Here is a 26,419-nt window from a genome sequence, read left to right as displayed (position 1 = left end):
CTAAGGTAAAACTGCAAAAAACTGGCAAAGGAATTAACTTTATGTCCTGAATACAAAACATTATGTTTGTGGCAAATCCAACACAACACATCACTGAGTACCACTCTTCATATTTTCAAGCATGATGGTGGCTGCATCATGTTATGGGTATGCTTGTCATCGGCAAGGACTAGAGAGCTAAGCACAGGAAAAATCCTAAAGGAACGCCTTGTTCAGTCTGCTTTCCAACAGACACTGGGAGACAAATTCACCTTTCAAGCAGGACAACAAACTAAAACACAAGGTACACACTGGAGTTGCTTACCAAGAAGACAGTGAATGTTCCTGAGTGGCCTAGTTACAGTTTTGACTTAAATCAGCTTGAAAATGTATGGCAAGGCATGAAAATGGCTGTCTATCAAAGGTCAAAAACCAACTTGAATTTAAAAATAAATAATAATATGCAAGTATTGTACAATCCAGGTGTACAAAGCTCTTAGAGATTTACCCAGAAAGATTCACAGCTGTAATCGCTGCCAAAGGTGATTCTAGCATGCATTGACTCAGGGGTGTGAATACATATGTAAATGAGATATTGTTGTATTTCATTTTCAATAAATTTGATCATATTTCTAAAAACATATTTTCACTTTGTCATTATGGGATATTGTGTGTAAATGGGTGAGCAACATTTTTTTATTTAATTTAAAACCCACTTTAAATTCAGGCTGTAACATAACAAAATGTTGAATAAGTCCAAGAGGTACGAATACTTTCTGAAGGCACTGTAACTTAGATGAGGGACATAGAATCACCTCAACATTAGAGTAGATCACTTTAGCAGCTTCAAAATGACTGACACGGACATTTTCATAAGGCTGTACAGTAACACTTTACACATAGTTCTTCTTCATGTGTTTAGTACCTTTGTGATTATTTACATTTAGCAGCAAATGTTCCATAGGACATTGTAAATGGCTTTATAATTTGCATAATAATGGCATTATTACAATGTGTAATAACAATAATACAATGAACAGACACTATTCCTCTTGTGTACAGTCGTTTATAAAAACTCTCAGCTCATTGCTATGCAATTCAAGTTTTTATTAAGTGTTCGAAAGGAAACTAAACGTTTCCAAAAAACTGCCGTCTTGAATCAACTACAGCCAAGCTAAGTGGAAAATCATGTCAGTTTGTATTGGGAGTAAACTAAGCCATTTAAAGATGGTAAAGAGTGTGTTTGAAACAAGAACAACTCCCCTCAGATGGACAAAGAGTTTCAAAGTTGTTTTTGCTAAGCATCCAACTTGCTGTTTGCATGTATGCAAATGGGTTTTAATTAGTCTGCAGTGTTGTCAGGTATCATAATATGAATTGTAGCGTTCTACCTTTTCAGTGGCATGTTGAAAGAGTCATACAGCAGTTGAGCATCACAACTTATTTATTCTTCTCTGTACAGAATATCATTGATTGGTTGGTTTGACTTGATTATCTACACCTATGTTCAGGAGAATGGACATTTACAGAATGTTCCGATAGAAATGTATTGTGTAGATCAAATATGACTATCAGATAGACTGGAATAGAATAGGAGATTGTGTTTGCTCTATTCGTTCTATTTCTATCTGCAACATGCAGTTCCTACTACAGCCCTGCCTTTAGTCGAAGGCAACCAACCCAATCGTTTCTGTTCCAGAAACAACCCTCCCATTAGTTAAAATCTGTATTGAAATATATATATATATATATATTTTTTGTAGTTGCTTTCACAGATCTGTTTTCAAATAGTACAAAAAAAATGTTTTTACTTTCTTAGATCTATTTTCAAATGCCTTTTCTGGGACTTTTCTGGGACTTTTCTGGGACTACAAATAATTGTAGTCACCTCCAAAGTAACTATAGTTACATTCCACAAAACATGATTTAAACTATAGTTGTTCCAGATCTGGTAGCAACTCCAGATTTCCCATTTAACTCCACAAATCAAATACATTAAACAGCTGGCATGCTGTTGGTGCAAAATACATATGGAAGATTGAGTCCCATGACTTGGGGTAAAGTCAAGGCCCTTAGGTACACACATTTAATTAGTTATACATGACCATCATGTCATCATCATCATCATCATCATTAATAATAGACTAGATGTTGTTGAAGCTTGATGTTTATCATCATAGCTCATAACAATGGTCAATAATACAAATAATAGCCCACATATCCATGTGCATTTCAGCATCACATGCTGTGCTTAAATTGAAAATTTCTCTCTGTCATCAGTGCTAATTAAAGCCAGTAAAATATCTGAGTTTAGTGGAAAATGAAGGAATGCGTGGGAGTTCATTTGCCAGGTCACCGATTTCTATGAGGAAGTAGGGTAAGAAACTAACGTCACCATTCATTTCATCAGAATATTTCTCATATTTCTCACTCTGAACATTCCACAGTATAGGTTATTCTAAAAACCAGCATTAGGCAACACTGAGTCACCCATAGTTCTCTCTCTCTCTCACTCATCATTGGTTGATACACAGTCACTTTATCAGTCAGGAAGTGTCTCTCTCAGCTGAAACAGTATGATGTCACAACAGGAAGAAATTAGATAGCTCTGGGTTTGATACAATTGTACTGGTAGACAGATAACAGTAGATCATCATTTTGTTTTTGTTTTTCACTTTGAAACAGTTTTCATTTGTCCTGGAGGATATGAATACAGATAATATGGAAACAACAGTCCACATATTGACAACAGTCTTTATTTGTAGACCGTAGAAAAATAAGGAAGATATTCCATGATGCAACTGAGTTCTATAAAGTGCTATGATTTACAGTATGTGGAGCATTGCTTCGTTGAATTCAATTCAGTCAAACAAGACGTGTGGAAGACAGTTATAGATGTAATACAGATCTCCCATTACATTTACAGTGTAGTGCACCTAATATTAGACTTAGTCCCTCTCTCCCAGCAGACTGTCTGTCTCCAGCCAGCTAGCCCAGCTCTGATGAGGTTTTTCTCCAGTGTCTCCTGATGACTTGTGACACCAGAAAGAGTCTTACATTGCAGCTCTGATAGGAGCTGACCTTTGTTCAGTGTGGTGAGTACAGGCAGTGAGGATGCAGCAGAAGTCTTTTTGGCTTTTTAGCATGAGCGGTGTCTCTCTTTAACGTGACCGATGATGTCACAGGTCCCTGAGTCAATTTCCTGGAACACAAAGAAGTCAGCTTTACAATGCATGTTAGACATTTTAAACATAGATGTCACTCAGGGATTCTTGAAAGTTGGGACAATCCTTGTCTGGCAGGGAAATGTCATGAATTAAAAGAATTTTGTTTAATCATTTGAACTTAACAAATTACATTTAAAGGGAATTAAAAATATATATTTATATTTGTTTATTCATTTCCATGTGGCTCTCTGACACAAAATGCTGATGCAAAGGATTACAAAATTAAAACTTCCCCAAAAAGTGACTTCTTTTTTAAAAACTTGCAAAAATGAATATTAACTGGAAAATTATCACATGTAGTTTCGTGTAATAGCCCTCTCTGACTTCAAGGAATATGTTTTCTAAAAGCTGTGATTTCCGCCCAGAATTGGTCAACTAAAATTCTAAATGAATCAGGAAGGAGCAGGGCCAGCTATAACATAAGGACCCCTTATTCATGTCCTCATTACATGTAGTGCAACAAGACCATTCATGGTCTGTAAAGTGATATACTTTTGATTGATTTAAACAAACAATATTGAAATCACCATGGTCACTACCATAACCTGTCAACACCATCTCCCTGAGATATTAAGATAGAATATAGATGTTGGTTTAAATGAGTTCCTTTTAATTAGGTTTTAGAGTCATAAAGCAACTGAGGAAAAACTCAATTGTATTCCACTTGAATGAAGAAGGAAAATAAGCAATTTTGTCAACTTTGTCAGATTTTTGTCTAATGTCAACTCTGCCAGAGTGCTGAAAGATCTGATAGAATGGTTATATTTGGTTGGGGATCGTGAAATTAATTATATTTTATATTTGACAAATGTTTGTATTGAACTTTTATTTTTAAAGACAAGAACATGTCTGTTTTGAGTATCTGTTGTCAATTCCTTCACTGATTGCTAACCCCCTTAAGATCGTTTTTTTTGTGGGGGGGGGGGGGGGGGGGGTAATGATAGTCGATAAACCAGTGTCACAAGCACAATATTGGGTAAGTGGTAAGAGAACAGGAAGTCAATCACAACATTAAGTAATGATCCTAAAAGGACGGGGAGATACCTGTACCACAGAGTATTAGGTTTATGTACGTACCGCTCACTGGTTTGGGACTTTTTCCCTTCTCTAACAGGGCAGGTGTTCCATGAGAGATGTCTCCTCGTCCATCAGGGACCTTCTGAGCTCCCTGATGGCCAGGTGGGTTCCCTACTGCTGGACTCTTCACCTGGGCACTGCCAACACAGCAGAGAGGGTACTGTTCACGTTCAACTCAATTCAATACATTTTCTCAGAAGTCGTGTGAAATATGATCACATGAAGCAGCACCCTGGCCCCTGGAACAGGTTACGGGTTTAGCATGTACAAGTGCCTTGCTGAAGGGCACAATGGCAGTAGGTAAGTGTCACTTCAGTAGCTTTTTACCTGAACTTGTAGTCTGAGGGTAGGCTCTGGCCTTGTCTGTAGTCCCCTCTAGTTTTAGAGATCTGCTTATGGAGGTCCCTCACTGAGCAGCTGTAGCCGTTGAAGATGTAGTCAGCGAACAGCAGCTTCCCTCTGATGTACATCTGTTGAACCAATAAACAGAAACATCGTATAGACTGACGGAGACGTGATAATGATTGTTTCCAAAGAAAATTAGCACAAAAAAAAGTATAAATATCTGGATATGACATCCACTTAAAATGACTGTAACTCAAAAACAACGTTTTATAAACGGTTGACAAATGCATTCTATCTTTTTATTTCTTTTTAATTAAGATGATGAAAACAAAGACATTCTGATAGCGTTCACTGTGCATTTAGGTTCCTCCTTTTCAATTGAAAAGTCATCAATCGATTATTGCTTAGTGTTTGTTTTCACAACCGGCTTTATCCTAATCCTCTGTTTCTCTCTGTTCTGACCTGCAGATGAGTTGACTCTCCATCTGACACTAAAGTCTTTTATTCAGCCTATTTGAACCAGCCTGAATGCTGAGCTCACCATTGTCTCCCCTCTCTGGTTTAACCAGGGTTCATCCTATCTAGGCAAGCCAGAAGTCAGTCAGTCATTCATATGGTAACCTGGTCTCAGGTTGACAACAGAAGAACCTGAATAGCCTGTTCTTCATTAGTTAGTCTACAGCAGCGGTAAGCAAACGGTAAGAGAAGAAGATAAAGTCCATAAGCCTCGGTATACCTAACGTCTCATACGGCAGTGTTCCACTTCAAAATAATGTTATTTATAATTCTGGTAAGTAGATCCATCAAACAGTCTTTGTTAAAGACAGTTACATTATTAGCATATTGAAGACAGTTTCACTCCGTCTATCTTTCCTCCACAACCAGCCAGTTTGGCTCATTTTCAGTAAGTAGCCCTTTCCTCCACAACCAGCCAGGTCAGCTCATTTTCAGTAAGTAGCCCTTTCCTGCACGCCCAGCCAGGTCGGCTCATTTTCAGTAAGTAGACCTTTCCTGCCGCCAAATGACTTCCTCATGGGTGGAATATTATTCATATTTGTCTTAATTTCATAATTAATAAAGATTATTTAAAAAAACATGCCAAAAATGTTTCTATGTCAAACAGTTTTGTTATATTTCAGTCTTCTGTGATGTATATAAAGTGTAATATTGGGGTGCAAACTCAAAATGGAGTATATTTCAACTCTATATCTGACATGATTCAAAATGGAATACATTTCTACTCTCTATCTGACATGGTTCAGGTGGCTTCTTTTTTTAAGCCCATAACCATGTGTGTGAGGTGTATACTTTTTGTTTCAAATTATATTTGTTTATGACTACCCAGAAACACTCTGTGTGACCCTGATTTAGCCCACTGCAGTAACAGGATAACTGGAGTTCTTGTAAAAAGGTACATTCATCTACAATAAGACCAAGCTGGTTTGATAATGATGTCAAATCTCTTGGATTGGTGATTGCTGCCATCTACAGTAATATGTGGATATCAGGTGAATAAGATTAGGGCTACGTGCTGATCCTTCACATAGAAGTGTGCAATCATTCAACTCCCTCTAATGGATTTTAACAGCATCTGATTGGTGCAAGCAAGGTTGTAGCTTAGGGAGTTTCCAATATATTACTTCCACCAGTCCATTCATTTTAAATCCGTGATGGGGAGCGTATTAGTACCAGTTACTATTGGGCAGAAGGGTTTTTAGTGAATCGGACCACAGCCAAGCAGTCGTGGCTGAGAGAGAGAGACAGCTGTTGACCAACTGGTCGTGGCTGAGAGAGAGACAGCTGTTGACTAACTGGTCGTGGCTGAGAGAGAGGCAACTGTTGACCAACTGGTCTTGGCTGAGAGAGAGGCAACTGTTGACCAACTGGTCTTGGCTGAGAGAGAGACAGCTGTTGACCAACTGGTCTTGGCTGAGAGAGAGAGACAGATGTTGACCAACTGGTCGTGGCTGAGAGAGAGAGACAGCTGTTGACCAACTGGTCGTGGCTGAGAGAGAGAGACAGATGTTGACCAACTGGTCGTGGCTGAGAGAGACACAGCTGTTGACCAACTTGTCGTGGCTGAGAGAGACACAGCTGTTGACCAACTTGTCGTGGCTGAGAGAGAGACAGCTGTTGACCAAATGAATGTGGCTGAGAGAGAGAGACAGCTGTTGACCAACTGACCAGAAACATCCCAGGGGCGGCATTGTGTCTCTGCTGCAGCAGTGCATTGTGGGTATCTGGGCAGGTTTTCCCTGTAGACAGCTCATACCTCACCAGGCGGAACGAGTCCAGCTGACTCTGAATATGAGGACAAAGTCAAGCATGAAAAGTGTGTGTGTGTGTGTGTGTGTGTGTGTGTGTGTGTGTGTGTGTGTGTGTGTGTGTGTGTGTGTGTGTGTGTGTGTGTGTGTGTGTGTGTGTGTGTGTGTGTGTGTGTGTGTGTGTGTGTGTCAGTCCCTGGTAATCTCAAGAGTGGAATTATATGGATACATTATATGTCCCGAAATGGAATGTTCTGTCATGTAAATGTATGTAAATCAACCTGTCAATCTGAGTGCATGGCATGGTCCTGTTCTTATTCATGTAAATATATGTAAATCAATCTGAGTGCATGACATGGTCCTGTTCTTATTCATGTAAATATATGTAAATCAATCTGAGTGCATGACATGGTCCTGTTCTTATTCATGTAAATATATGTAAATCAATCTGAGTGCATGGCATGGTCCTATTCTTATTCATGTAAATATATGTAAATCAATCAATCTGAGTACATGGCATGGTCCTATTCTTATTAATGTAAATATATGTAAATCAACCCGAGTGCATGGCATGGTCCTGTTCGTATTCATGTAAATATATGTAAATCAATCTGAGTGCATGGCATGGTCCTATTCTTATTCATGTAAATATATGTAAATCAATCTGAGTGCATGACATGGTCCTGTTCTTATTCATGCAAATATATGTAAATCAACCTGAGTGCGTGGCATGGTTCTGTTCTTATTCATGTAAATATATGTAAATCAATCTGAGTACATGGCATGGTCCTATTCTTATTAATGTAAATATATGTAAATCAATCTGAGTGCATGGCATGGTCCTATTCTTATTCATGTAAATATATGTAAATCAATCTGAGTGCATGGCATGGTCCTGCTCTTAAACATGTAAATATATGTAAATCAATCAATCTGAGTACATGACATTGTCCTGTTCTTATTCATGTAAATATATGTAAATCAACCTGAGTGCGTGGCATGGTCCTGTTCTTATTCATGTAAATATATGTAAATCAACCTGAGTGCATGGCATGGTCCTGTTCTTATTCATCCTCTCGTAGAGCAGCTCCAGCATGTCCTCATTGGGCAACAAGGGGATGTGAGGGGCGAGGGGGGTCTGGTGAAGGGGTGTCACACACACCACCAGGATCTGTTCACTGTGGGGGGGCTGGCCCCAAATGAAGGCATCATACTCCTGATCTGTCAGGACTGGCATGGTCCTGGAGCTACAGCGACACAGCCTGTGAGTCCGGCCCTCTAACCCCAGGAGAACGGCCCTAAGCTGGGCAGGACACGGGCTGTAAAGGGGGTAAGGGGTGGAGGGGCTTGAGGATGTGTAGTGGGGAAGTTGGGCAGTGAGACGGAGCTCTGGACTGCATCTCGGGATCACTACAGACCTGGGGTGGAAAGAATAGAACATGGTTATCAGCATAGGACAGAAGGAAAGGGAGGAAGTAGTCCTTGTTAGGGTCAGAAGCAGTGAGTTGTCTCTGGCAGTGACAGAGGCATGGTTCTGGTTCTGTTCTTACTCCAGTCTGACGTTGCTGTGAACTCTGAACGTCCCTGACTGTGTGAAATGAAGGGGCTCCTCTCTTCCCTCCTTGCCCTGCTTCTTTGGAGAAAATGTCCTGTTGACAAATCAACAATACTCTTCATCATCAACAGAATCATTATCATCATCATCATAAAGACTTCAGTCTGAACATAATTGTTCACAAACTATTTGTTATTTTACATATCATCGCTGTCGGATGAAAACCTTGTGAGTCCCCGTTTTAGTTATTGTTTCACATGTACTGAAAGCAGTAACTCCCCTCAATGTGCTCTGAAAATGTCATACCTCTAGGACTTTCAAAATAGCTTCTGAAGTTGCAGAATTGTATGTACGCTAATATGAAAATATGGCTATTTTTTATTTTTTTTACATCTCCTGAAAAGTTTGTTTTGGAAATAAGAGGTTTTCATCTGGCAGCGACGATATCCAAAACCACTCCTTTTTCTACAACAACACACATCAGTCACAGCATGTTACCATGACAACTTGTGGGTGGAGCCTGGCAGGAGGACATCTGAGGCAGGTGGCAGGTGTCTGGTGCTGACATGTAGCGCTGTGCTTCCCTCCTCTGGTAGACCCCGGGTACTGTCTGACAGCCCTGTGGTGGGGTGGAGGGAGGGCAGCGCTGCTGACTGGCCCTCTCTCTTCAGTCTGGGCCGCATTGGACCATCAGACATCCGCTCCATATCTGGGCACTTGATACCTGATGGGCAACAGAAGATGCTCAGGACTTCATGAAGGATACTCATAGTGAGTTTGTGGTCCTCTGTAGCTCAGTAGTAAGAACATGACGCTTGCAACGTCAGGATAGTGAGTTTGTGGTCCTCTGTAGCTCAGTAGTAAGGACATGACGCTTGCAACGCCAGGATAGTGAGTTTGTGGTCCTCTGTAGCTCAGTAGTAAGAACATGACGCTTGCAACGTCAGGATAGTGAGTTTGTGGTCCTCTGTAGCTCAGTAGTAAGAACATGACGCTTGCAACGTCAGGATAGTGAGTTTGTGGTCCTCTGTAGCTCAGTAGTAAGGACATGACGCTTGCAACGTCAGGATAGTGAGTTTGTGGTCCTCTGTAGCTCAGTAGTAAGGACATGACGCTTGCAACGTCAGGATAGTGAGTTTGTGGTCCTCTGTAGCTCAGTAGTAAGGACATGACGCTTGCAACGTCAGGATAGTGAGTTTGTGGTCCTCTGTAGCTCAGTAGTAAGGACATGACGCTTGCAACGTCAGGATAGTGAGTTTGTGGTCCTCTGTAGCTCAGTAGTAAGGACATGACGCTTGCAACATCAGGATAGTGAGTTTGTGGTCCTCTGTAGCTCAGTAGTAAGGACATGACGCTTGCAACGTCAGGATAGTGAGTTTGTGGTCCTCTGTAGCTCAGTAGTAAGGACATGAGGCTTGCAACGTCAGGATAGTGAGTTTGTGGTCCTCTGTAGCTCAGTAGTAAGGACATGACGCTTGCAACGTCAGGATAGTGAGTTTGTGGTCCTCTGTAGCTCAGTAGTAAGGACATGACGCTTGCAACGTCAGGATAGTGAGTTTGTGGTCCTCTGTAGCTCAGTAGTAAGGACATGACGCTTGCAACGTCAGGATAGTGAGTTTGTGGTCCTCTGTAGCTCAGTAGTAAGGACATGACGCTTGCAACGTCAGGATAGTGAGTTTGTGGTCCTCTGTAGCTCAGTAGTAAGGACATGACGCTTGCAACGTCAGGATAGTGAGTTTGTGGTCCTCTGTAGCTCAGTAGTAAGGACATGACGCTTGCAACGCCAGGATAGTGAGTTTGTGGTCCTCTGTAGCTCAGTAGTAAGGACATGACGCTTGCAACGTCAGGATAGTGAGTTTGTGGTCCTCTGTAGCTCAGTAGTAAGGACATGACGCTTGCAACGTCAGGATAGTGAGTTTGTGGTCCTCTGTAGCTCAGTAGTAAGGACATGACGCTTGCAACGTCAGGATAGTGAGTTTGTGGTCCTCTGTAGCTCAGTAGTAAGGACATGACGCTTGCAACGTCAGGATAGTGAGTTTGTGGTCCTCTGTAGCTCAGTAGTAAGGACATGACGCTTGCAACGTCAGGATAGTGAGTTTGTGGTCCTCTGTAGCTCAGTAGTAAGGACATGACGCTTGCAACGTCAGGATAGTGAGTTTGTGGTCCTCTGTAGCTCAGTAGTAAGGACATGACCCTTGCAACGTCAGGATAGTGAGTTTGTGGTCCTCTGTAGCTCAGTAGTAAGGACATGACGCTTGCAACGTCAGGATAGTGAGTTTGTGGTCCTCTGTAGCTCAGTAGTAAGGACATGACGCTTGCAACGTCAGGATAGTGAGTTTGTGGTCCTCTGTAGCTCAGTAGTAAGGACATGACGCTTGCAACGTCAGGATAGTGAGTTTGTGGTCCTCTGTAGCTCAGTAGTAAGGACATGACGCTTGCAACATTAGGATAGTGAGTTTGTGGTCCTCTGTAGCTCAGTAGTAAGGACATGACGCTTGCAACGTCAGGATAGTGAGTTTGTGGTCCTCTGTAGCTCAGTAGTAAGGACATGACGCTTGCAACGTCAGGATAGTGAGTTTGTGGTCCTCTGTAGCTCAGTAGTAAGGACATGACGCTTGCAACGTCAGGATAGTGAGTTTGTGGTCCTCTGTAGCTCAGTAGTAAGGACATGACGCTTGCAACGTCAGGATAGTGAGTTTGTGGTCCTCTGTAGCTCAGTAGTAAGGACATGACGCTTGCAACGTCAGGATAGTGAGTTTGTGGTCCTCTGTAGCTCAGTAGTAAGGACATGACGCTTGCAACGTCAGGATAGTGAGTTTGTGGTCCTCTGTAGCTCAGTAGTAAGGACATGACGCTTGCAACGTCAGGATAGTGAGTTTGTGGTCCTCTGTAGCTCAGTAGTAAGGACATGACCCTTGCAACGTCAGGATAGTGAGTTTGTGGTCCTCTGTAGCTCAGTAGTAAGGACATGACGCTTGCAACGTCAGGATAGTGAGTTTGTGGTCCTCTGTAGCTCAGTAGTAAGGACATGACCCTTGCAACGTCAGGATAGTGAGTTTGTGGTCCTCTGTAGCTCAGTAGTAAGGACATGACGCTTGCAACGTCAGGATAGTGAGTTTGTGGTCCTCTGTAGCTCAGTAGTAAGGACATGACCCTTGCAACGTCAGGATAGTGAGTTTGATTCCTGGGGCCACGATGGGTAAAATGTATGTACACATGCCTGTCCCTTTGGATAAAAGCATCTGCTAAATGGAATATATTGGTACATATCAAAGTGGCGCAGTGGTTTAAGACACTGCAGCTCAGTGCTAGAGGTGTCACTACAGACCCTGGTTCAATTCCGGGCTGTATCACAACTGGCTGTGAATGGGGTTACCGTAGGGCGGCACACAATTGGCCCAGAGTCGGCAAGGTTAGGCAGTCATTGTAAATAATGATTTGTTCTTAACTGACTTGATAAGTAAAAATGTAACAAAGGAGATGACATATGTAACAAAGGAGATGACATATGTAACAAATGAGATGACATATGTAACTAAGGAAATGACATATGTAACTAAGGAAATGACATATGTAACTAAGGAAATGACATATGTAACTAAGAACTGGAAAGTAATCACAAAGCTTTTGATGATGCTGTACTTTACTGAACCACTTTTATATGGACACACCTGTACAGCTTCATTGTATTTTCCATGTGAAGAACTCGTCAAACTGGCTGAATGGTTTCTGTGTTTACTTCCGTTGGTACTAATATCAGTCCACAAGGACTTATTTTAGACGTATTTATATAGTAAGTACTTTATTAAATAAGATTTAGAAAAAAAGCTCCAGTGGACCACGTGAGAGAACTCTTCACCCCTTGACCTGTTGTTGTAAAATAGAATAATTAATGTCTATAATAAACACATTTAAATAAAACCTTGTGTACCTGTGGTGACCCGATAGAACTCTAGCCAGTCGTCCAGGATATTACATATTCTCCTCTGGAGTCTTTTCAGCTCTCGTCCTGCCCGCCCTCCTCCTCTCCTGAAGAGACAGGGTTCTTCCAGCTTCTCCACCTCCCGGGTCACCTGTAGCACCTCACTGGAACGCACTGACACCTGGTTCATAATCAAAATCTCATTGTGTAGGAATGTTGGTCAAGAGAGACTAGTACAGACATTGGAAACACCACTCAATGAGACGAAATCCTACTGACGTTCTCTTAGCCAGGTCGTTATTGTAAAATATGTGTGCTCAAAGAGCTACTTAGTTAAATAAATGCGATAGATCCTCTTTAAAGTCTCTTACCCTCTTGGTGTCTATGGTCTGGCCCTGGTTCTTCTGGTGCTTCTTACTCAGGGAGAGCTCCTGGGCTGCCAGAGAGGTGAACGCCCCCTCAGTCTGCAGACAGGCCTGGAAAACAGCACACGACTCATACAAATCATCAATCAGATTCACCAGTCACCAACCGTTCACCAATCAGATTCACCAGTCACCAACCGTTCACCAATCAGATTCACCAGTTACCAACCGTTCACCAATCAGATTCACCAGTCACCAACCGTTCACCAATCAGATTCACCAGTTACCAACCGTTCACCAGTCAGATTCACCAGTCACCAACCGTTCACCAGTCAGATTCACCAGTTACCAACCGTTCACCAGTCAGATTCACCAGTCACCAACCGTTCACCAATCAGATTCACCAGTCACCAACCGTTCACCAATCAGATTCACCAGTTACCAACCGTTCACCAATCAGATTTGGCCATCACCAACCATCATCAACACATTAAGCCTGAAATAGCTCTAATATATTATCATCACAGTGTTTTCTCACCACTTCTTTTGTTGGGGTGATGTTGGGCAGGGGGGACAGTGGTAGCTGGACACTCTCATTCTGACTCTTAAAGCTGAGGGTGGTACAGGTACCGCTCAACATCCGTACTGAGATCTGATCAGACACCTGGGAAAAAATAAGAAAATAACAAAAAGTTATGGAATGCCACTTCGCTTAAATATATCGTAATCTTAACTAAACCCTATTTTAATTCAAACTAAACCCTATCTTAATCCTAACTAAACCCTATCCTAATCCTATCTTAATCCTAACTAAACCCTATCCTCATCCTATCTTAATCCTAACTAAACCCTATCCTAATCCTATTGTAACCCTATCTTAATCCTAACTAAACCCTATCCTAATCCTATCTTAATCCTATCCTAATCCTATCTTAATCCTATCTTAATCCTATCCTAATCCTATTGTAACCCTATCTTAATCCTAACTAAACCCTATCTTAATCCTATCTTAATCCTGACTAAACCACAAGAGAGATTCCTAATTGGCATAAATAAATTCTCACCTCTGATGATAAATGTACTTGATGGCTGTTCCTCTATTCGAAGTTATGATTACAATAGAGGCAATAGCCCACTTTAGAACTGAAATGGAGCGATCAGACATGATGACATAGTTGGAGTATCACAGTATCCGTGGGTAACATCGTCATGCACCACGTCCCCTGCTTTGTTTACAAGCCCCCGTACTGCTGTCCCAGAGGCTATCATATGACGACGTTGCCCAGCAACTGGGACTTCCTCTTCTTCTTGACTGAGCTTGTCAGTGAAGGGCCTTACAGAGATGGGGATTACAAACAGTAGTTGTAGACTAAACTGGGCTATAGCCTATTATAAACTGGGTGGATCAAGCCCTGAATGCTGATTGGCTGACAGCCGTGGTATATCAGACCGTACACCACACCTCCTCTGGCCTTATTGCTTAATTAGCTTACTGTTAGTTTCTTTACTTTACCTTAAATTAGGTGAGGGGTCAGATTAAAAAGACAACTATGAACATACATTTGCTCATTTACATTGAGCTATATCCTGTATTGACTGAACTGTTGACCCCATGGGAACCCTGGTCCTCACCTGAATGACTATCCTCTCCTTAACCCCAATCTGCCAGGTCCACTCCTTAGTGACAGCTCCTTCTGGGTCACACGTCATCCCACCACGCTGATCCCACACAGCAGTAACAGTCCCACTACAGACAACAACAGTTCACAACAGGTCGCAATTAGATCCATCTATGTCTGCTTTACTCACAGCAGACATACTCACAATAAGCACACCGTGTTCACTGCCAGCTAACATAATCCCTGTGGATCCATTGATTAAAGACCAGTGGAGGCTGCTGAAGGGAGAACGGCTCATAATAATGTCTGGAACGGAGCGAATGGAATGGCATGGAAACCATGGAAACCACGGAAACCACGTGTTTGATGTATTTGATACCATTCCACCGATTCCGTTCCAGCCATTACCACGAGCCCGTCCTCCTCAATTAAGGTGCCACCAACCTCCTGTGTTAAAGATCCCTTTCATGTGATCTACGCCTCACCCTAACCAGTAGTAATCCACTGATCCCAATTTAAGGCTTCCTCATGCAGAGGTTCGGTTTGCTCCTAGCAGAACTTGGCTAGGCCGTCTGTGCTCGCATACTCCCGAAACACCTTCGCTTTAAAAACAAGAACAAATATTACTATTACTACTAGTAATATCAATATTACTATTGTTAGATACTCTTGAAACACCGTAGCAACAACATAGCCGGAAACCATTTCCTCAAAATAGTCCAAGATAATCTAAGATAAATCAAGACATCTGTCATTCATTTTGACATTTTTAGTCGAGCAATTTTAAATCTAGCTAAGATGTTTGGTGCAGTATTTCTCAAGTGCAAAAAAAAGCATTACAATTAATCGTCTCTCGTCGAATGACAACAAACACTTCATGTTCCCACTCCTACTAGGAATAGTACTGTTGACCAATCATCGTCGATGGGGCGTAGACATCGGCTACTGAACTTCGACTTGCCTCAAAAAAAAACAGTCTTGTGTGCAAGAACAGCCGGGGGGGGGGGGGGGGGGGGGACGAACAACAACGTCACAAACTGTTAATATATGCGTGAACTGTTTCGACTGGGAAGCATGCGTCAGCTTTATCTGAACTTAGGAACCTAGCTCAGCTCAAATCATTCATTAGTACAACTAAATTGGGCCTTCGAGTCAGATACTGTACATACTGTTCTTAGTGTCCCTATTTCTGTTAACTTTATTGTTTGAAAATTCTGTTCAATCTTTAACCATTTACCATGTGTTTACCTGAGTGGGTGTGTGACGGTGCCCCGTCCTACTGCGGTGATGCTGGCCAGTGTAACAGCGCTGAGTTGGTCACTGAACACATTAGTATAGAACCCTCCACAGGACAGACCAGAGTGGCTCTGACACACAGCTACAAAACCAGACGGGTAGCTGGGAAGGGTCAAGGTCAAGACGACGGCTAGGTTAACCCATGTAGATTTAGAAATTAGAGATTTATTAAACGTCATTGTTGAGTTTAATTTTAGGAAGATGTTCCCTGCACATTGCCCTGATTCCTTGTCTTCACAGATCTCAGACAACTGGTTTTTAGTTTCTCTCATATAGCTTTCCCATACCTAGTGCTGTCAGATCTGTGAAGATTAGTGAATGAGGTCAGTAGCGAAGTAACATCCTGGAATGAAACAGCTTTAGTTGGAAACATGAGAAAGGATACTATAGGAAGGAGGAACCATCATTGATCCTGTAGTGTAGTTTCTGCCGTGGTGAATCCTGGTCCTCCTGGTTCACCTCTGGTATCTGAGGGTAAGGCCAGGTCTTGCCTCCTCCTCCGCTCCCTCCTCCTGTCTTCTTCTGGTGTTTAAAGTGTGGCTTGGCATCCCCATAGTGACGGAGGATGGGTGGTTTGTTCAGCCCACTCTCTGCCTGCTCCATTGTCTGTTTTCTAAATGAAGTCATACTGTAATCATACACATGGACAAATTGGCACACTCAAAGTAATTGAAAAAGCCATTAGGGTGACATGGGGATATGTTGTGTTGCAGGAAAAGCTGTGGAAATATAATACAATATTGTAGGTACCAGCAGGGACGTGAACCCAGGTCGCTGGCATGAATGTCAAACATGCATCCCACCAATGCGATTAACCTGTTTTGGTGGGGATTATAACATGGCTAATAACATAGTGAGGATTTCTACAACATAATAGAGTAGAATAGAAGTTCTTACATAGGTATCCTAGCCAGTTGCAGCCTCTCTACCACCCAATGACACAGCTTAGTCCACTGAGGTTCCTCATGGGATGGCTCCTTAGGCTGGACGATCCAACCTGCATGTACCATACAATACAACTTTATTTTCCATATGCTACAGCGAATAATGGATATTTTTGTTCTGAACCCCCCCCCCCCACCACCACACAGTAAATAGAAGCACAGTGTCAAGCCGTAGTGCAGTCAGCGGCCCCTGAATGGAGAGCATGTTGTGAGGTTAAGTGCATTGCTCAAGGGCACAATGTGGGTACACTAGATGTCCATCTACCACACACTAAGTCAAATGATATGATAACATGTGCCACTTAGCAAATTGTTTTTCATCCAAAGTTACTTGCAGTACAGTGAGCACATACATTTATTTTATGAGTGTGTGTTCCCTGCGGGAATTGAACCCACGACCTTGGCTTTGGGTTCCAGCTGTGGCTCAGTTGCTAGAGCTGATAAAGCGAAGGCAGCACTACTACTGCTCTACACCGTACAGTTTTTATCATTATTATTATTTTTTAACTAGGCAAGTCAGTTAATTAAGAACAAATTCTTATTTACAATGACGACCTACACCCCGGCCAAACCTGGACGACGCTGGGCCAATTGTGAGCCGCCAAATGGGACTCCCAATCACAATCCCAGATTCGAACCAGGGTGTCTGTAGTGATGCCTCTAGCACTGAGATGCAGTGCTAGACCCTTTCGTCACTTGGGAGCCCCTAATCAGGTATATCGTCTGCATATAAATGTCTAGGAGTAACATAGTGTGTGTGGTAATGTCCTACCTTGCTCTTCATAGGTTTTTGAAGAGATGGAGAAACTTATAGTTGTGGCCACATGAGCTGGAAGGAAATTGTTGAAAAACAGCTTGATGGGAATGTCATCTTGGATACAAAAGACACTAGTTTACATGTATTTCCTGAACACTAGACTACATGTATTTCCTCAACCCTAGCCTGCATGTATTTCCTAAACACTAACCTACATGTATTTCCTGAACACTAGACTTCATGTATTTCCTGAACACTAGACTACATGTATTTCCTCAACCCTAGCCTGCATGTATTTCCTGAACACTAGACTTCATGTATTTCCTGAACACTAGACTTCATGTATTTCCTGAACACTAGACTACATGTATTTCCTGAACACTAGACTACATGTATTTCCTGAACACTAGACTACATGTATTTCCTGAACACTAGACTACATGTATTTCCTGAACACTAGACTACATGTATTTCCTGAACACTAGACTTCATGTATTTCCTGAACACTAGACTTCATGTATTGTTAAATGGTCACTTATAGGACTAAGGAGGAGCTTCAAGAGAAGCATTGTGTCAGTAATACCCATAATACCCCAGATGAGTGTGAGTGAATTATTAAGCAGGGAAAGTCAAAAGGCAGGAACTGGTTTTAACTGATTAACTGACTAAGGCCTTTTATAAACACCTGTGGCCTGTAGACCAACAATTTCTCTTGTAAACCAATCTAGCCTCTCCCACAAGCAGGAATGTCTTAAAAGTTTGACTTAATATAGGTGGTTTAATGTTTATGACCATTTTCATTACTTATCCCAGGTCTAAAGTAGCCATGGTGAGTTTGGTTAATTAAAGTAGATGGCCTGGGGAATTGTACTGTGTAAATGTGAGACTTTTTTCAAAGTCATAATTTGACTTCCTATTAGAAAAGATGTCAACTAATACAGTGGGTGAGTGCTGACGAGTTCATGTTGAGGGTTCACCTTTTTGTGCATGGGAAACTGACAATCTTTTGCCCAAATTGGAGTCTTGAGGCTGTCTCTCAGACCCATTTTCCACCTTGGACGGTTTCTGTTTTGTCTTTCTCTTTCCCGCCATCTGCCGAAGAGTCTCATCGAAATTCATGAAGCCCTTCGACTTGCGAGGTTTCCCGCCATCACCACTCCCGACACCCAACTTCCACGATGGTTTAACATAAACTGCCCCTGCGGTCAAATCCTTCCATGAGTAATTCAGAACGTTCACGAGGCCGTGTGGAATACATCCCTCCTCACTCCCTTCATACTGCAAAAGCACACTCCCCAACTCGCTCAACAACTGAGGGGCCATATGCTTGTATGCATCCATCGGGTCCATGTCATCCAACCAGTCTGCTGGCACGGCCGCGGCCTCCGGATTCCTCTCATCACCACCCATGTCCAACGATCCGTTGATAGAGGGCCAGGTATCTGGTTTACCAGTGGTAGAGGGTTTATTTTGCACTTTGTGTGCATTGTCTTCATTCTTTGCATCATATTTGTCATCGTTAACACACTCACTGTGAGCGCATAGGCTATAAATTAGAATAGAAAGTATTGAAATAAATATTTGTTTATTTATAAATAATAAGTCAAGCACACACAAAACAGACATATAATTCTGGCCTGGGCAACTCCAGTCCTCGGGGTCTGATTGATGTCACACTTTTTCCCCAGCCCCGGCTAACACACCAGAATCCAATAATCAACTAATCATGATATTCAGTTCAAAATGCAAGTAGTTAAATCAGCTGTGTATGCTAGGGATAGAGGGAAAAGTGGTACACCAATCAGGCCCCCGATGACTGGAATTTCCCGGTCCAGCACGGTCTAATGTAACAGTATAACTTTAGACCGTCCCCTCACCCATACCGGGGCGCGAACCAGGGACCCTCTGCACACATCAACAATAGTCACCCACGAAGCATCGTTAACCATCGCTCCACAAAAGCCGCGGCCCTTGCAGAGCAAGGGGAACTACTACTTCAAGGTCTAAGAACAACTGACGTCACCGATTGAAACGCTATTTAGCGCAAACGCCGCTAACTAAGCTAGCCATTTCACATCCGTTACACTAACATGTATAAAGTCTATATGAGTTTTGCCTACCTTTTGATTGTTGCCAAGCGCACGCCCACATTTTCCAGATCAAAGCAATGCTCCAAGGGCATTCTGGGGCGCTTCCCATGTCCCCGTCCTGTTGGCTGAAGAAGTTGTGAAAATTATTATCCATTATCCCAGTTTCCTCTGTTGCATGATATAGTAATAATAAATAGTATATTTATTGGGTTACCTGATCAAAGAAATACAGAGGTCCGGGTCTAAAATCTGTCATCGTCATTTGCAAATAATTCCAGTCAGTTATACACTCCATAAAAGTGTTGATTAACTCCCCACATTATCTACATCTGGTGTTTAAAAACAAACATTTGAATCCCAGTAGAATCTCTAAGCTTGCACTGGGTGCCTGAATAATGTTCGACAATCCACCTCCGCGTTCATCTACTGTAAATGTAACCTTTATCCCTTTGAGTTTGCTGAAGCTTGTTGCTTGGATACACACACTGAGCCCGGCCCGTCTCCAAATGAGTTTACGCACCAGAAATGATCGACTCATGGCAACAATCTGAAAGCATAACACCGACAATACAAACCACGGCTTCTAAAAATAGATTGCGGCTTGAGCGCTTGATATTTTGCAAAAACGAGTAATGCGGCACAAGGTGGTCGCGGTCACCCAGTGCGCAGAGCGAGCGCAGTAACTTGAGATGAAAGGCTTGGGGACATAATTGGATGAGAATTGTTTACAGAGAAAGTGGTTATTCGATTCTGGCCTGCTTCCGTTATGGACCATTTGCTGAGTGAGGAGATCAGTAGTGTTCCCATGCCAGGCTATTGACTCATGATTTATATTTTATGTAGCCTTTTAAATGGCTGCTTTTCTTATTGTTTATACATGTCTAATAATGTTATATTGAGCAACTAGTGTCACTGTGTCGATTTGTGTCGATTTGTAAATGACAACGTGATCATCTATTTGACTTAGATTATACATAATATTTCCTCTCCTACTATAACCTTGAAATAGGCCTATTATGATGGAGACAAACAGCCTCAATAAAAGTTAGTAGCATATACTCTACAGAGTTTAAGCACTACGCTCCTATCTTGTCACTTGAGAAATAAAGATAGGACGGGCTTAGTTTTCTCTATTGAGGTCAAGCAGCTGCACAAAGTGCCTAATAGCTCATTATTGGCTCAGCTGCCTGTCTGCCTCGAGCACAGTTTCAGAATGTGGCCACTGGAGGCTCCCAGCAGTTTATGCGTCACTTCATTCCGAACGCCGATGATGGCGGAGCTCGAGATAGTGCAGCCTGAACCGGAGGCGCCCGAAGTTCTCAATGGGGACGCCGACGAAAACGAAGCGAAAGAGGACGCGGAGCCCTCGGAAACAGGGAAGAAAAAGAGAAGAAAAAAGAAGAAGAAGAAGACCGCTGTCCCAGGTAAGAAAGAATGCATGATAGTGAGAATAAATTCCCGTTTTGGACATAGCGCATTATTGTGCCATAGCGTAAAAAGACCGGTAAAAATGAGACGCGTGGGACTTTACTACCTGTCAGAAAGTGATAACGTTCTGCCGCAGCTGTCACGGCTGTCCCGCGCCTGGAAGTGAACGGGTACCGGTGCCGTTATGAGGGCTAAAGGGGAGAAGCACATCTGGAAACGGGACAATGCCCCCCTCGAGGCTTGAAATCGCTTCTTCTATTGGTTTAATGGAATGCTGTCAAATTCGAAAATTGAAGAATTTTGCAGCGATAAGATGACAGTCATATCACAGGACTTTTCGGCACTTGTCTTCTTGCATGTTAAAAGAGGTCAACTAGGGAGAAAAGAAAACAAATCTTTAGCACTAAATTAATTGCTGACAAAACTATGTGACAAGCATAGGCTATACCTTATCTTGTAAAAACACATGTGAGCTTGAGATTATTTTCTGGTGTGTGTTAAACTATGTATCTATATAGTCCTGTTTCTGAAGGGCTATAGATGGCATGGCATAATGCTGCAGGGTACCTACATATGCCCTTGGGATATTGATTCCAGGTATAGATACAAATTATGCATTGCTCCTGCCAAGTTCTGTTCACATTAGATGCACTTTCTCAAAATGTATCAATTTACCCACTTTAAGTGTGTGTGTGTGTGTTGTGCACACACGTGCGTTTGGGTATGTGTGTGTGTTGCATGTGTGTGTGTATTGCATGTGTGTGTGTGTGTGTTGCATGTGTGTGTGTGTTGCGTGTGTGTGTGTTGCATGTGTGTGTGTGTTGCACGTGTGTGTGTGTGTGTTTGATTGTGTGCGTGTATGACTTTGCAGCAGGGACAAATGAGTCTGAGGGGGATGGAGATACGGGAGGAGGTGTTGGTGATGTGACGAAACAGTTGGAGCAGCAAGCCCTGCCCGAGGACATAGATAAGGAGGATGATGGAGAGGAGGGTATGAGTCTATGACTTCATTATCATCATCGTTCACCATTGTCCTTCTCATACTCAAACTCAACATGTGACCTGCGACATGAGTTTGGTGTCATTTAGTGTGGTGCGTTCACCAACGAGCTACATCACCTGCTAGCATTCTAGTGGCCAACGTGACTGACTGAACCACTTCTCAGTTCCTCTTTTACTTTATCATGCTAATCGTTCTCGTACGGATCTCCAAGTCCCGATTTGGCCCTTAATAAACCTAAACAAATGTATAATTTGACCTGCGACGTGAGTTGGCATCTGCTGCTGCCCATTACAGTAACTTCTTAAGTGTGAACAGTTAACTAAATGCGACGTGAGTTGTGACTGAACACGTTATGTCACGTTCGGTTAGAGAGAATCCAAAAATGTATGTTTTTTCGACAGATGGAGAAGAGGGTGAAAACTCTGCAGGGAAGAAGAAGAAGAAGAAGAAGAAGAATAAGAAGGGAGGTGAGTTTGTTGTCATAATCGTACTTGGCGTGGTTTCTCCCTCTGCATGGTTTGACTTCCTTTTGTTTCCACTTCAGAACCTTCAATGGTTTTTACAGATTAAAACCTTGTGTGTGTATGTCTCGACTTGATTCGTTATTTTGCTTGAGAAGAGGTTTCCCCTACTAGACTGTTACTGCACCTGTATTAGTGATAAGAGTGCATGAAGAGGTTTCCCCTACTAGACTGTTTCTGCACCTGTATTAGTGATAAGAGTGCATGAAGAGGTTTCCCCTACTAGACTGTTTCTGCACCTGTATTAGTGATAAGAGTGCATGAAGAGGTTTCCCCTACTAGACTGTTTCTGCACCTGTATTAGTGATAAGAGTGCATGAAGAGGTTTCCCCTACTAGACTGTTTCTGCACCTGTATTAGTGATAAGAGTGCATGAAGAGGTTTCCCCTACTAGACTGTTTCTGCACCTGTATTAGTGATAAGAGTGCATTCGGAAAAGTATTCAGACCTGTGAACTTTTTCCACATTTTGTTACATTACAGCCTTATTCTGAAATGGATGAAATATATATGTTTTACCCCTCTCATCAATCTGCACACAAAACCCCATAATGACAGAGCAAAAACAGGGTTTTAGAAAATGTTGCAAATCTATTCAAAATTATAAAACTGAAATATCACATTTACGTAAGTATTTAGATCTGTGTTAAATATTAGGGTTAGTTATATACATGGTGTTATACAGGTTAGTTATATACATGGTGTTATACAGGTTAGTTATATACATGGTGTTATACAGGTTAGTTATATACATGGTGTTATACAGGTTAGTTATATACATGGTGTTATACAGGTTAGTTATATACATGGTGTTATACAGGTTAGTTATATACATGGTGTTATACAGGTTAGTTATATACATGGTGTTATACAGGTTAGTTATATACATGGTGTTATACAGGTTAGTTATATACATGGTGTTATACTGGTTAGGGTTAGGGTTAGTTATATACATGGTGTTATACAGGTTAGTTATATACATGGTGTTATACAGGTTAGTTATATACATGGTGTTATACAGGTTAGTTATATACATGGTGTTATACAGGTTAGTTATATACATGGTGTTATACAGGTTAGTTATATACATGGTGTTATACAGGTTAGTTATATACATGGTGTTATACTGGTTAGGGTTAGTTATATACATGGTGTTATACTGGTTAGGGTTAGGGTTAGTTATATACATGGTGTTATACAGGTAAGGGTTAGTTATATACATGGTGTTATACTGGTTAGGGTTAGTTATATACATGGTGTTATACTGGTTAGGGTTAGTTATATACATGGTGTTATACTGGTTAGTTATATACATGGTGTTATACTGGTTAGGGTTAGTTATATACATGGTGTTATACTGGTTAGGGTTAGTTATATACATGGTGTTATACAGGTTAGGGTTAGTTATATACATGGTGTTATACTGGTTAGGGTTAGTTATATACATGGTGTTATACTGGTTAGGGTTAGTTATATACATGGTGTTATACAGGTTAGTTATATACATGGTGTTATACTGGTTAGGGTTAGTTATATACATGGTGTTATACTGGTTAGGGTTAGGGTTAGTTATATACATGGTGTTATACAGGTTAGTTATATACATGGTGTTATACAGGTTAGTTATATACATGGTGTTATACAGGTTAGGGTTAGTTATATACATGGTGTTATACTGGTTAGGGTTAGTTATATACATGGTGTTATACTGGTTAGGGTTAGTTATATACATGGTGTTATACAGGTTAGTTATACACATGGTGTTATACAGGTTAGGGTTAGTTATATACATGGTGTTATACTGGTTAGGGTTAGTTATATACATGGTATTATACTGGTTAGGGTTAGGGTTAGTTATATACATGGTGTTATACAGGTTAGGGTTAGTTATATACATGGTGTTATACAGGTTAGGGTAGTTATATACATGGTGTTATTCAGGTTAGGGTTAGTTATATACATGGTGTTATACAGGTTAGGGTTAGTTATATACATGGTGTTATACAGGTTAGGGTTAGTTATATACATGGTGTTATACAGGTTAGTTATATACATGGTGTTATACAGGTTAGTTATATACATGGTGTTATACTGGTTAGGGTTAGTTATATACATGGTGTTATACTGGTTAGGGTTAGTTATATACATGGTGTTATACAGGTTAGGGTAGTTATATACATGGTGTTATTCAGGTTAGGGTTAGTTATATACATGGTGTTATACAGGTTAGGGTTAGTTATATACATGGTGTTATACAGGTTAGGGTTAGTTATATACATGGTGTTATACAGGTTAGTTATATACATGGTGTTATACAGGTTAGTTATATACATGGTGTTATACTGGTTAGGGTTAGTTATATACATGGTGTTATACTGGTTAGGGTTAGTTATATACATGGTGTTATACTGGTTAGGGTTAGTTATATACATGGTGTTATACAGGTTAGTTATATACATGGTGTTATTCAGGTTAGTTATATACATGGTGTTATACAGGTTAGTTATATACATGGTGTTATACTGGTTAGGGTTAGTTATATACATGGTGTTATACAGGTTAGGGTTAGTTATATACATGGTGTTATACTGGTTAGGGTTAGGGTTAGTTATATACATGGTGTTATACAGGTTAGTTATATACATGGTGTTATACTGGTTAGGGTTAGGGTTAGTTAAATACATGGTGTTATACTGGTTAGGGTTAGGGTTAGTTATATACATGGTGTTATACAGGTTAGGGTTAGTTATATACATGGTGTTATACAGGTTAGGGTTAGTTATATACATGGTGTTATACAGGTTAGGGTTAGTTATATACATGGTGTTATACTGGTTAGGGTTAGTTATATACATGGTGTTATACAGGTTAGGGTTAGTTATATACATGGTGTTATACTGGTTAGGGTTAGTTATATACATGGTGTTATACAGGTTAGGGTTAGTTATATACATGGTGTTATACAGGTTAGGGTTAGTTATATACATGGTGTTATACAGGTTAGGGTTAGTTATATACATGGTGTTATACAGGTTAGTTATATACATGGTGTTATACAGGTTAGTTATATACATGGTGTTATACTGGTTAGGGTTAGTTATATACATGGTGTTATACAGGTTAGTTATATACATGGTGTTATACAGGTTAGTTATATACATGGTGTTATACAGGTTAGTTATATACATGGTGTTATACAGGTTAGTTATATACATGGTGTTATACAGGTTAGTTATATACATGGTGTTATACAGGTTAGGGTTAGGGTTAGTTATATACATGGTGTTATACAGGTTAGGGTTAGTTATATACATGGTGTTATACAGGTTAGGGTTAGTTATATACATGGTGTTATACAGGTTAGGGTTAGTTATATACATGGTGTTATACAGGTTAGGGTTAGTTATATACATGGTATTATACAGGTTAGGGTTAGTTATATACATGGTGTTATACAGGTTAGTTATATACATGCTGTTATACAGGTTAGGGTTAGTTATATACATGGTGTTATACAGGTTAGGGTTAGTTATATACATGGTGTTATACTGGTTAGGGTTAGGGTTAGTTATATACATGGTGTTATACAGGTTAGGGTTAGGGTTAGTTAAATACATGGTGTTATACTGGTTAGGGTTAGGGTTAGTTATATACATGGTGTTATACAGGTTAGTTATATACATGCTGTTATACAGGTTAGGGTTAGTTATATACATGGTGTTATACAGGTTAGTTATATACATGGTGTTATACAGGTTAGTTATATACATGGTGTTATACTGGTTAGGGTTAGTTATATACATGGTGTTATACTGGTTAGGGTTAGTTATATACATGGTGTTATACAGGTTAGGGTTAGTTATATACATGGTGTTATACAGGTTAGGGTTAGTTAAATACATGGTGTTATACTGGTTAGGGTTAGGGTTAGTTATATACATGGTGTTATACAGGTTAGGGTTAGTTATATGGTGTTATACAGGTTAGGGTTAGTTATATACATGGTGTTATACAGGTTAGGGTTAGTT

The 26,419-nt window shown here is 41.0% G+C and overlaps 2 protein-coding genes across 2 annotated transcripts in view; one reads left to right on the top strand and one right to left on the bottom strand.

Moving 5' to 3' along the window:
• Positions 1-1,405: 1,405 nt before the first annotated feature.
• On the bottom strand, positions 1,406-20,016 carry LOC109867479 (uncharacterized). The gene is made up of 18 exons (XM_020456660.2): positions 19,655-20,016; positions 19,471-19,565; positions 18,328-18,896; positions 17,366-17,422; positions 16,547-16,646; positions 16,035-16,262; positions 15,602-15,751; positions 14,367-14,481; positions 13,273-13,398; positions 12,741-12,845; positions 12,379-12,550; positions 8,946-9,171; positions 8,443-8,541; positions 7,932-8,310; positions 6,813-6,929; positions 4,611-4,753; positions 4,284-4,420; positions 1,406-3,181 (listed from the first exon to the last, which is right to left on the bottom strand). The coding sequence occupies exons 1-18, from the start codon at positions 19,733-19,735 to the stop codon at positions 3,174-3,176; spliced, it is 2,907 nt and encodes a 968-aa protein (XP_020312249.1). The 5' UTR covers positions 19,736-20,016; the 3' UTR covers positions 1,406-3,173.
• A 301-nt stretch (positions 20,017-20,317) lies between these two features.
• LOC109867050 (methionine aminopeptidase 2-like) overlaps positions 20,318-26,419 on the top strand; it is a 26,510-nt gene continuing 20,408 nt past the window's right edge. The window contains exons 1-3 of the mRNA XM_031801093.1: positions 20,318-20,864; positions 21,740-21,859; positions 22,273-22,338. Coding sequence (XP_031656953.1) covers positions 20,654-20,864; positions 21,740-21,859; positions 22,273-22,338 — 397 coding nt within the window. The 5' untranslated portion in view covers positions 20,318-20,653. The remainder of the gene's footprint in view (positions 20,865-21,739; positions 21,860-22,272; positions 22,339-26,419) is intronic.

The sequence above is a fragment of the Oncorhynchus kisutch genome, linkage group LG22 (assembly GCF_002021735.2).
Source record: "Oncorhynchus kisutch isolate 150728-3 linkage group LG22, Okis_V2, whole genome shotgun sequence".
Lineage (NCBI taxonomy): Eukaryota > Metazoa > Chordata > Actinopteri > Salmoniformes > Salmonidae > Oncorhynchus > Oncorhynchus kisutch.
Note: the sequence above shows the minus strand (reverse complement) of the source record. Positions and strands in the feature narration are given on the sequence as shown.

Bases quoted from the DNA above. Each gene is read 5' to 3' on its own strand.
- LOC109867479 (XM_020456660.2), bottom strand. From the start codon at position 19,735: ATGGAGTGTATAACTGACTGGAATTATTTGCAAATGACGATGACAGAT. The intron at 16,263-16,546 runs GTAAGAACTTCT...GACTTCATTTAG, and splicing joins CAACTGGCTAGGATACCTAT to AAAACAGACAATGGAGCAGG. The intron at 12,846-13,272 runs GTGAGAAAACAC...GCTGTTTTCCAG, and splicing joins TCACCCCAACAAAAGAAGTG to GCCTGTCTGCAGACTGAGGG.